The sequence below is a fragment of the Phaethon aethereus genome (genome assembly GCF_964289735.1).
Source record: "Phaethon aethereus genome assembly, chromosome: 4".
Lineage (NCBI taxonomy): Eukaryota > Metazoa > Chordata > Aves > Phaethontiformes > Phaethontidae > Phaethon > Phaethon aethereus.
The window spans coordinates 9,613,197-9,625,414 of NC_138578.1; the positions used below are offsets into that span (position 1 = coordinate 9,613,197).

At 43.2% G+C, this 12,218-nt stretch overlaps 1 protein-coding gene across 2 annotated transcripts in view; it reads left to right on the forward strand.

Annotated features, from left to right (window-relative positions):
* JADE1 (jade family PHD finger 1) overlaps window positions 1-11,830 on the forward strand; it is a gene marked incomplete at both ends in the record, with an annotated part of 33,254 nt that extends 21,424 nt beyond the window's left edge. For both annotated transcript variants that reach the window (XM_081998951.1, XM_081998950.1), the window contains 6 exons: window positions 632-843; window positions 2,270-2,437; window positions 3,059-3,175; window positions 7,049-7,579; window positions 9,920-10,037; window positions 10,926-11,830. In XM_081998951.1, coding sequence (XP_081855077.1) covers window positions 632-843; window positions 2,270-2,437; window positions 3,059-3,175; window positions 7,049-7,579; window positions 9,920-10,037; window positions 10,926-11,830 — 2,051 coding nt within the window. The remainder of the gene's footprint in view (window positions 1-631; window positions 844-2,269; window positions 2,438-3,058; window positions 3,176-7,048; window positions 7,580-9,919; window positions 10,038-10,925) is intronic.
* Between the last annotated feature and the right edge of the window lie 388 nt (window positions 11,831-12,218).

The window sequence follows — 12,218 nt, forward strand, 5'->3', positions numbered from 1 at the left end:
TTATTTATTGTTCCAGATTTGATGTTGCATTTATTACAACTCGTGTTTTTCACTTTTTAAAACAAACTGATTTATTGGTGTAGCAGCGTCTGATGGAGACGTTAGTTGGGCTTGCACCCTATTGGGTTGGAACTTGTAAAAAAACAACAGCTGTTGTTAGAAACTGCAAGTTTGCTACAAGTGTCACAGCAGATTTTGTCACTGATTTTCCCCCCTCTACTCCCATTACTTTTAGTTCAGAACACTCTCAAATCTTTCAGCAAAGAGTCAACACTTGGGTTGCAAAATTGAAGCAAAAGCCATAAACAGTGCTGTCCCGGAAGGAAAAATCAGAACAAGACCAGGAAGCCAAAAGTAGTTTATGAAACTTTTTCTCAGGATTTTAAAAGATTGGTTTGGATACTCTGCTTCTGTTGGTTTAAAACAGTTGTGAGACTTCTTTTGACCTTTTTTTTTTTTTTTTTTTACTGTTTCCCTAGTTTATGCTGGAATAGGCAGGATTGTCTAGGAATGACACATGTACGTGCAGGGGTCGGCTGTATCTACTCAGCTGTTGAAAAAGAAGCTGGAGTTGTGTGTGGCGGTGGTTATCGCTCTTTCCTTTGACTAAGTAACAACTCCTGTTTCCCAGGGATGCCTGAGCTGGACGAGTACACGATGGAAAGGGTCATAGAGGAGTTTGAACAACGATGCTATGATAACATGAATCATGCTATCGAGACAGAAGAAGGACTTGGGATTGAATATGATGAAGATGTTGTCTGTGACGTCTGTCAGTCTCCAGATGGAGAAGATGGCAACGAAATGGTGTTTTGTGACAAATGCAATATTTGCGTGCACCAGGTATGGCGGCCAGGGCACAGTGCGGGGGTGCAGGGGTGGTGACAGAAACTTTTCCAAACTGTTAAAAATAACAGGTTGGATTTTTCCAGTTCTTGCAGAGTTCACCCTTGAGCGGTGGGATGAGTGCAGAAATCATACAATCGAGAAAGAATTGTTACATGCAATTCTAGAAATGTCACACTAAGAAGGTTAAACATGGTATTGTGTATGTGTGGGGGAAGTTTTAAGGTGAGGAATGGCCTCCCCAAAACATACACATGCGTATTGTCTTACCTTTTCACTTGGTCACTTCTTTTGCTGTATTCTTTTCACCTCTCTCTGCACGCTTCTGGGGCTAACAGACCTTTGGTATCAGCAGCTTAGGCTCAGCAGGGAGGAGGGGGAAAAAAAAACTTTCAGGCAATCAGGAGGGACACAGGTAGGATTTATTACAGTCATTTTAATTTAATGGAGAACCTACTGACCTGAGTTGAGTTAATGAAGCACTATTATGTGCCCCCTTTTTGTGGCAGTTAAGAAGTCATCTTAGCCTGAAAGAACAGATACAATTTTAGCATATCTTGTTTCTGTGGATGCTTCTTTCTGTGGCAGATGCCTTCCTATCAGCTTGTCCTTCCTTCCCAACTTTAAGGAGTTTGCTTTGTCATTCAGTGTTTGGAAAACTGTGTTGTCTGGTGAGCAAGAATGGTGTTTTCTTGCATGTGTTACTTAAATGCATTTGTACTAATGATAAAGAAATACGCATATGACAGCTGTAAAGTACAAATGGGTATCTTGCAAGATACTCAGAGTAAAGCGGACATTTTTAGACCTGTAGCGGTTCTCTGATCCTTAGTCTCTGATCACATCAAATCTGAAAGTTAAGAGGGTTAAAATTGACAGTAATTTGTACAGAGGTCTCCAGAAGGATACAATCTTCTGAAAAAAGTGATCTTAATTAGTCGCTGTTCTGCACTTTTCCTTCTGGATAAGAAGTAAACCCCAATGCTTTGGAATAACATCGAGTGCTGCACAGCAGAGCTCTTGAATTTGTGGTTCTTGCATTTAGAATTAGATACAGTCCAGTTCCTGTTACGCATAGTCTTTGTGATACTGAACTTAATCCTAGCTCATTGCTAGCGGGGTTGTCTGTCGGGAGTGCTCTTTGGGCAAACACATTCTTCCTTTCCCAGGCAGTGTTTTTTTGCCTAACAGTTGCTTGTGACTTCAGCTCTTTTCACTGAAAGATCTTTTTGGGGATTGAGTAGGTAACGCGGTTGGCCAAGTTTCTGAAAGCCTCCCGAGATCCTCTACAAGCTAATGTTTCGGTAGTGATAGAAATGCCATTTTGAGAGTTGTGAGAGGCTACATGTAAACAGCTAAAAAGTAACAGAAATGTACATCGTTTCTTTTGATTTCTTTCCCTCTTCTGTAAATGGGAATACAGGCATGTTACGGGATCCTGAAGGTGCCGGAAGGCAGCTGGCTGTGCAGGACCTGTGCGCTTGGCGTGCAGCCCAAGTGTTTGCTGTGTCCCAAGAAGGGTGGTGCCATGAAGCCGACCCGGAGCGGCACCAAGTGGGTCCACGTTAGCTGCGCTCTGTGGATTCCAGAGGTAAGTGCTGATCCACTGAGAGTCCAGGGCTGCTGTGATTCTGGGAGAGAAGGAATCTCTCAAAAACGTTGTTCAACCTCATGTGCGTTGCTATGACAAGTGTTGCGTATACGTGGTACTTCTTAGGAAGACAGTATGAAAGATTTTTCAGTTAGATGTAAAGTCTGGCAGGATGAAGCATCGTCTGTAAAGAAAGTAATTACATAACCTTTGTCAAACAAAATTTGGCCTCAAAAATGTAGGCCTTTGCTGCTGGCAAAGCTCATTTAACAAGCACACAAAGTACGGTTTTATTTGGTAAATGGAACATTAAATGTGACTCAGGAAGGTTTGGGTGTGACAGTGAGAATTCCTGCGGGTTCTCATAATCAAATATTCATCCTGAATGATAATTTTAAATCGGTGGGCTTCACCTTGAAAGGGTTCTGTTCATGCAGTGAGGAGCTGACCTTTTTTTTTTAAAAGGAATTTAAATTTTTTAGTTCCTTATAAACTGAGGAACTTGGAACGTGCTGATTTTGCATATGCACACAAGGAATTTGATTTCCTTGAGAAAATTGTTTCCCTTTTCAATTAACGGCGTTAATAGTCACTCTGTTTTTTAACCTTTTTTTCTCTTAGGTGAGCATCGGAAGCCCAGAAAAAATGGAGCCCATTACAAAGGTTTCTCACATTCCCAGCAGTAGATGGGCACTGGTGTGCAGCCTTTGTACTGAAAAGGTTGGAGCTTCTATACAGGTAATTGAATGGCACAAATATCCACGTGTTCTGTTTTGTCAGTTTTCAGTAGATACACAAAATGTGTATCCGCAGTAAACTCTCTCTGATTTCGTGTTTGTTACTATGGACTTAATTGCACACAAAGTGCTTTTGTACATTCATGTACTTTCTAGTAAAATTTTAATAATCATAGACAGGTCATCCCATAGGACTTCCTGATTTGTTGATACTCTGATACGTTTATTAGTATGCTGAAATAAAACTTAAACGGTGTGGAGTAGAGGAAAAAACCCTGAATTTCTGTGATATGCCACATACGAAAATGAAGCTTGAATGCTGAAAGCTTCTGTGCTGAAGCCTATCTGTTAGTCCGTATTTAGTGACTTCTAAGACAAGTTGGGTATTTCAATGGGAGTTGCGTATTTCCTGTAACAACCTGAATTTTTAAGGTGCTGAGCATGCCCACTAAAGCTAGTTGTAGCTTTGAATTTCTCATTTTAGGTGCTACTTAACATTGGACTGTTTTGGCTGTAACTGTTTTTTCTGTAACTATTTAATTGTTGGTCCAGCTTTTAAGTTGTTGAGGAGAAATACCTGATCATTTAGTATTAGGCTTTTCTGACTGGTAGGAAAGAAACAGACTGTTTGACTGGTCTGCCCCAAGATTCAAGCAAGCCACAAGCTGAGGAAATGAGCCCCATTCCCTCCACTGGCTGTGGGTAGATTATGGAGCTCTTGGTGTGTCGAAAGGAGGAAAAAAAAAAACAACCCTCCTGGGTGCGAGTTTCCCAGCTCACACTGCTGTAGCAGCAGTGCCACGTTATCATTCTGACTTCTGATACTTGAGCTCTGGGATGATGGCTGCCCAAAACAAACGGCAGGATGGGGAAGAATCAAAACAAATGTCTAGTCTTCATAGTTCCAAAAAGAATGATTTCCGAATGCAATAAATAATTAAACTATACAGCCAGCCCTGTAAAGCCATTTGTTTCATACCAACAGCTCACATTCTTGGGCCAATGCCAGTCTGTCTCATTGCATACTTCTGAAATTCTCTCTGCAGTTTCAGTTGGGTTTGGATTCAGCCTTTCTCACTGTAGCCTGTGCATTGTTGCTGTTAAAGAACTGGATTGAGCTGAACCAGAGCATTTCAGACTGGGCAGTGTCGTTTCTTCTTTCTTTCTGCATCACTTGCAGGTGCTTTACAGTGGAAAATAACTCAGAAATGTTAAGTAATCATTGTAAGAACAATTTTAAAATCTAGAAAGATTGAGAAAACACATTACCAAGCCGTAAGTTTTTGAAAGAGGAGATACTTGGTTTCCTGAGACACAGGACCAAACTTTGATCTACCTTACTTGAGAACAAATAATGAGAGAGAGTAAGGACAGGTGACACACTCGGGGCAGTGTTGTGATTGTGTAGAAAAAAAGAAGACAGTAATATGTAGCTTGGTATTGTGGTAATGCTCTTCACCTTCAAAGCGCTTTGAGTACTTCAGGAAAATGATCCTCAGAAAACTCCCTGAGGAAGGGACAGGAAGAGATCGCTGTCTCGTAAGGAGTCTAAAGAAGTAGAGCTCTTTCTCTTTTGTGGCTAGCCTCATATTACAGGACCCATGATGGTAAGACCAGCATTATGACACACAAATTGCTGAAGGCCTACACTTTTTTGAAATCAGGTTTTATCCACTTCCTTTTTTCCTCTGGTCTTGAGTCATTTGATGAGGGTGACAGAAGAAGCTGTAAACCGGCAGTGCAGCAGTAGGTCCAGTGAAACCCTATCAGTCTCTTTCCTTTTAAAGACTGCATGAAATAGTAAATGTTAAGTAGAGAAAACAAATCTGTTCACAGCATATAAATTTGCAATCGTTAATGCCTCCTTGCAGAGCTGTCCTCTTCCTCTTGGCTGCTTTACATAGCTGAAACTGTTTTGTCCATTCTTCAGACCTTGTAACTTGTAGTTGAGGTTGAACGCTTGAGTATTTATGTACGTTAGTGTGCAGGGGAGAGGGGGCTGTCCTTCTGTATTTCTTCGTATACCACCGCTCCCCTTCTAGTGACGACACAGGATGACATGCGGGCACGATGGCTGCCACTTCAGACAGTTCTACGTTTGAAATTGGGGAGAGACAAAAAGGTTACGGTTTTGCCTGACATTTTAGAAGAGTTGCGTAAATCTTGGTATCATTAAAGCTAGCTGTGAGAAACGTTTCAATTTGTGTTAGGACACAGCAGAGAAGAACATTAGACAAAGCCACTGCAAGAAAAGGGAAGTAGCATTAACTGGAGGAACTGAGGGAGAGATCCCCCAGAGATGTTACAAGATGTGCACAACAGTTAGAAAAGCCGGCAGCTGGAAGTATGTCAGGCTGGGCAGAGAGCAGCTGCAGTAAGCTGGGAAAAATGAGACCGCGTAGTCTCCCAGGTTCAGCAGATTTCCTTCCGATGAGACAGGCTTTCCCCTCTTCTCCCCACACAAGGTTAGCCACACTAAGAGCCGATTATTCTAAACGACAGCAGCTTGGAAACCGCGGCTACAGTCCTCTTCTGTACTGTCCAGTGTTCCAGAGGGGCTGCTTGTTAGTGAGAGAGGAAAGGGCAAAAGATGCTTTAGTATTTTTTAATTCCTTTCATATGTTAATTTTATTACAGAATGTTCATTTGAAACTTCTGCAGTTTACACTGTGTTGTACCTTTATATGCCATCTGGCTGCTGAGTCAACCTGAGCAGGAAAACCCAGAGGAGAAAGAAAGATACTGGCTTCTTTACAAAGTACTGCGTAAACATCCTAGCGCAGTGCGTTTCTCGTTGAGGGTGGATGGCTTGGGCTAAGCGTAGTTTTGTGTCCTCCTAGTTAATAGCACCAATGTTCATTTCCACTTTAAATTCTTTTCACTGGAGGCAGAGGTGTGAGTTGATACAAATGCATATGTATGTGTGTGTGTGTATATATATATATATGTAAATCTTTCAGGTTTTGGCTGGTGATAGCTAGGCCTGCATTTTGCAAGAGGGAGTTACGTATAATTGAAATTAAGTGCTAAATTGTCTGAACTAGTGCCCATCGCTCTGTGATGGCTGGGTTCACTGGGAGGGAAAGAAAAATGACAAAAACCTGAATTTCCTGTTCTCTCCCAGGTGAAGTGAAGGCTGTGGTCAGCGAAGCAGTGACTGGCAGTGATTTAATATTTGACATTATAAAATTGGGATAACAGGAGAAAAACAATTCCCCTCGGTTGAGGCCTTCTGGGTAGCATGGGTCCAGGTGCTGGGAAAGACTTAATTATAAGTATCAGACTGGCCTGGAGCCACAGAGATGGGTTTTTTTTTTTTTACGTTTGACATAAGGGTTCTTCACTGAGAGAGTGGTCACAGCACCAAGTCTGTCAGAGTTCAAGGAGCGTCTGGATGATGCTGTTAGTCATATGGTTTAGTTTTAGGTAGTCCTGTGAGGAGCAGGGACTTGGACTCGATGATCGTTACGGGTCCCTTCCAACTTGAGCTATTCCATGATTTCTATGATTCACCCCTCTCTCCCACGCCGGGACAGTCAGAGGGGGAGCGTTTTCCTTTGCGTAACACTGCCTTACGTGAGCGTCTCCGGTGACGGTCAGAAAGCGCCTCTTGTGGATTTGCTGGTTCTTGAACAGTGTGAGTGGGCTAGGGAGGGGTTAACCACTCCTGTCCCACAGGGCCGCTTGATGGTTGCCTGGCCCAAAAGCACTAAATCGTAAACCTAATTAAGAGAGAGCAAGAAAGTACATGCAGCTTAGAAGCAGAGTGTGTTAACAGGGTTGTTCTTCCAAAGCAGTCCTGGCTGCTCAAATAGTTTTAGGCAGTGTGGCTTTTTAAATTTGTGTTTGATTAATTTTAATTTAATTTCTGTAGTGTTCAGTGAAGAACTGCAGAACAGCCTTCCACGTTACCTGTGCGTTTGACCGTGGCTTGGAGATGAAGACCATATTGGCAGAGAACGATGAGGTGAAGTTTAAGTCATACTGCCCCAAGCACAGCTCCACCAAGAAAGCAGATGATGAGACTTTCAGTGAAAGCCCAGGCCAGGAGAATGGGAATGGGATTCAGGACAGCTCTCCTCCTACCCACATCGACCCTTTCCACAGCATGGATCAAAACCAGGAGGAGGCCCACAGAGTCAGCCTCCGCAAGCAAAAGCTCCAGCAGCTGGAGGATGAGTTCTACACGTTTGTCGAGTCTTTGGAAGTGGCTAAAGCACTGCGGCTGCCCGAGGAGCCGGTGGGATTCCTCTACCAGTACTGGAAGCTGAAGAGAAAAGCCAACTTCAATAAGCCTTTGATTACCCCAAAGAAGGATGAAGAGGACAATCTGGCTAAACGGGAACAGGATGTTCTTTTCAGACGACTGCAGCTCTTCACACACCTCCGGCAGGATCTAGAGCGGGTAAGCCACTGCGCTGCCAGTGCTTGCATGAGGAGTGCTGGCCTTTGTTAGTCGAGTTTCCAAACCAGGCTCTCAGTTATTGCAGGCGCTCCATGCTGCGCATTACCTCAAAGTTGTATTGTCAGAAAAGACCATTAACTCTAAATCTCTACAGAGCACACCAGTTGCCCTTTTCAAACAGAGGGTTAATTCACAGGGCCAGCAGGCCTTGGCTTGTAGTATCCAGTCTCCTTACAACTGGATTGTTGTATTTCTGCTTACGCTTTTTTACTGATCAACACTGATGGCTGTGGACTGTACTGCACCCCCCAGCTAGAGCTTATTTAGCCTTTAAGGGCTTTCCCTGCTTTACTTTCTTATCTGGTGCACAAGGAAGGAAAGATTATGAAACTTACCTTGATTTGCAGCAGATCTGTTTTCCATTGACACAGCTTAGTAGGATGACATTTCCCTGGACTATGTGGTGTAGGTTTCGGAGGCACATGATGTTCCACTCAATTAGGTTTTGAATATTTGAAGAGCCGTTCAGTAGGCTCAGTTTAGTGTTTTATCTCAAGTACATCTGATCCTTTGATGACCTGAATTCCTTCGTTTTTGTTGGTTTTTTTGGGGGGGGGGGATTAACTAGTAGAGTTTAAGGTATCTTGGAGCCAGAAAGAACACTGAAATTATTTTAGTTTTTCACATCCATACAGCGTATGGCTTGTGCAGGCTACATACGGAACCTGGCTCAGGAGGTCCTACCTCAGCCTCTAACCTGTGGCTGAACTAGAGCTTTTCTTCAAAAGTATCAGGACAGCAGGTGCTCACGCATCTGCTGCAGCCTTTGTAAAGGGTCCTGATGGCCAACTACTCCTCTAAAGGAATTGTTGCAGTTTTTCTTTCAAAGTTTTTTTTCCTAGTTTCAACTTCCAGCCTATGACCTTTCTCTAGCTGGGTGAGAGAGCTGTTAGCTAGTATCTTTTGTTTCTGCTCTGTGTGCTCAAGGTTTCTTTTAGTCTTCTCTTTGATCAGCTAAATAAGTGGAGTTTGTCACTATGTTCTCTGGATCTTAAAATACTCTGTATGTATCCTTTCCATTTTTAAGTGTGATGTCAAAACAGGGTACGTTATTCTAGCAATATTTTTAATGTTTTACTACTTCCTTGTTCCCCCTGATTGTACATACAAGAAAACCTGCAAGAAAAAACCCCAAACAAACAGGGCCTGTGTTTTTTTCTTGTCTTCAAGATAAAGTCGGGAAGGCTTGATTATGGATGACATTAGTGACAGTGTCATTTATCTAGAAACAGATTTTGAAATAGTGTCATCCGGTTCACCTAATGAAACAGGTATTTCTGCAGCCATGGCGCATCCGTTGCGCAGCTTCGATCAGACGAGGCAAAGAACAAAAGGCCGTGGCCTGTATCAGAAAGAGGGCACCAGGCTAAGTTCCAGTTCAAACCCACAGAGTAATGACAGTTACTCAGAAGTACTGACTAGCCCTAGACTGGAAGCCTTAAATAGAGCAGGACTGTAGCAAAACTAGTCACACTTGTGAAATGTCTCCTCCTTAATTGTTGCGAGATCAGCCTACAAGGTTGTAATCCACAGGGCACCACGCTGCATGCGGCTACACAGAGCCAGGAGAGGAGCCGTGGAGCCACCCACGCTACTGCTCAGTGATTCCCTCCTCTGGGAAAGAAGTAACTTCGAAGCTCTGGGAGAGTGGTGGTGGTGAAGCTTACACAGCTTGCTAGATTAGACAGTCCCATTTGAAGGGCAGAAATGTAGTTTTCCTCTAAAAAAACTCCAAGATAGATAGTCAAAATAAAGAAACATTTCATTACTGTTTCCAGTGCCTGCTACCTCCGTTGGGCTATGGCATGAACAAACTGGCCTCCCTTCACTGTGGTCACTCGTAGTGCAGTGGTGGCAGGGTCGTCAAAAAGAGTGGGACTGTTGAATAGCTCTCCACACTTTCATGTTATTAATGAAGTATAATTTTATGTTGTGTCTCAAACAATAACAGGCAAAAGGGGCTAGGTTATTTAATAGTGAGTGTATTTAAGCATTTCCAGCATTCCTCTAGATTTCCTCTGTGTGTGTGTGTGTATATATATATATATGTGTGATTCAGGTGTTCATAGAAGTTACTTTCGTGCTGTGGCCCTCCCAAATCTGATAGAATAATCTGTCTATTAAATGGTATTTAAGACTCTTTTCTAAGAAGTGTGTTAAAATACATGACTAACTTGTCTAAATGGTCTATAGTACTTAAACAGAATGAATTCAATGCACAGATTGACAATGCTATAGAAACACAATTCCTGTGAAACTCATCAATTCGGTGTCTTCTAGGTGCGTAATCTTACTTACATGGTGACCCGAAGGGAAAAAATCAAGAGATCTGTTTGCAAAGTTCAAGAACAGATATTTAATATCTACGCAAAGCAGTTGGAACAAGAAAGAGTTTCAGGTATGCTTGAGCGTTATCTTTTTCAGATAAGACCACAGGCACAAGCATTGGAAGGTTTGGTTACAGGCTAATGATTGGTTTTGAAGGACAAGCAGGATCTCATTTATTCTCATTAAAGTCTCATGTGGTCCACCATGCAGCAGCAGGCTGGAAGAAAAAATGAGACTCTGTGTAGCCGTAATGGTGGGCACAGAACACTCCAAAACTGGTAAGTCTGTGTTCTGTCCATGGGGCACTGAATGGTTTGCTGCTGCCCATCCTTTCTGGTGTGATTCTCTCATGACTCCTTATGACAGAGAGACCGTGGCTTATATTTGGGTGCCATATGGTACCTTCTAAGTCCGTGGTTTACTAGTGCCGCTGCATTAGTGTTTAGTATGTGCTGCTTTGCATCACAGATGGCAGTTTAAAGAAACGAATTTTGAAAAGGCAGCACTCTGGTTTTAAAACAACATTTTTTTTTTTTCCTCCCTAATCTCATCAACAGTAGTTTTTCTGAGAAAATTTAGTAACTTAAAAGTTACTGCATTAACTAGATTATCCTTAAAGTGCTCAGTAGCTAATAAACCGTATTTTGGACAGAATCAGATCCATGTGCTGGCTGCTCCCCCCTCCCCGAGGAGCGTCTCTGTCTTAGTGCAATTAGTAGCAGTAGGATTTATATTGGCTACAAGTGTATGTAGGTGCAGCACGGATAAAGGAAAGTGAACTACACCAGCAGTACGTTGTGAAAGCGTGATGCAGCCACGTAACTGTGATGTAAAGGTGCTGGATAGGCACCCAAATACCCATTTATGCTGAGGAACAGAGTTGACAATAGGTACATTCAAAAGTGGTATTTACCCAGACATGGAGTGGCTTGACTTTAACTTCTTTGTTTACAACTAGGTGTGCCTTCTTCATTCTCCTCAGTGGAAAACACGGTGTTGTTCAATAGTCCATCTGTGGGCCCCAATGCCCCTAAGATAGAGGATTTGAAATGGCATTCTGCATTCTTCAGGAAACAAATGGGCACATCTCTGGCCCACTCATTGAAAAAATCACACAAGAGAGACAGAGTAAGAAACAGCTCCGGGAACGACAGCAAATCCGTGCTGAGGCAGCCCAGCCAAAGGGAAGGCAGTGCAGCGGCTCCAGGTGGCTTTTTAAATTTTGACAAGACCTTTGCAGAAACCCGGACTGTATCCGCACAGCAGAAAAATGGCATAGTTATACCAGACCACAGAAAAAGAAGAGACAATCGTCCACAGTGTGAGGTGATCAAGGCAGAACTGAAGGAAAAGACTTCTAAACACAACCACAAACCCCTGAGACCCACAGAACTCTCTCAGAGGCAATCAGAAAATAAAAGGGCTGTGAACCACTCCAGTGGTAGGTCAGCACCTGGCACACGGAGGGATATAGTGCCTAAATGCAACGGGGGTCTTGTCAAAGTAAACTCTAATCAGACAGTAGTTAAAGTGCCTACGACACCCACGAGCCCAGTGAAAAACTGGGGCGGATTCAGAATTCCAAAGAAGGGGGAGAGGCAACAGCAGGGCCAGAGCCCGGAGGAGACCTGCCACCAGAACTCCAGCTACCCCTACCTGGGCGTGGGCAGAGTGTCGCCGAAGGACAGGGCAAAAAGCAAGCTAAAGCCCGACAGTGAGAATGATGGGTACATCCCCGATGCCGAAATGAGTGACTCGGAGACTGAAGTGGCTGAAAAAAAGTGCAGACAGCAGAGGCTCAGTCCAAACAGCACCATCAGCAGAAGGACGGACATTATTAGGAGAAGCATCCTGGCATCCTGACTGGACACAGGGACACGGTGGCAGCACCGTGGCCAGTAAAGTCACTGCCTACAGGCCAACTCCACATTATTTATTGGTGTGAGAGAGGAGAGTTCTTGAACATGGCTACAGACTGACAAGTTGATAACCCATTATTCCTGAGCTGTATAAACATGTTTACATGCACTTAAAGCTGGTTTTTTTTTGCCCTCCCTTTCTGTGAGAAGTTTGAATCTCCTTTATTTGCAACTTCCCTGAGTAAGCAGAGAAATGACATCACTACTAGAACAAACAGGATTTGTGATGAACACTAAAGTAGCTCACAAAAACCTTTTAGAAGGGGCTAAGGTAGGTAGGGAGAGGTAGGCTGCATTCATCCCTTTTAGCTAAAAAGCACTGATAAAATTTT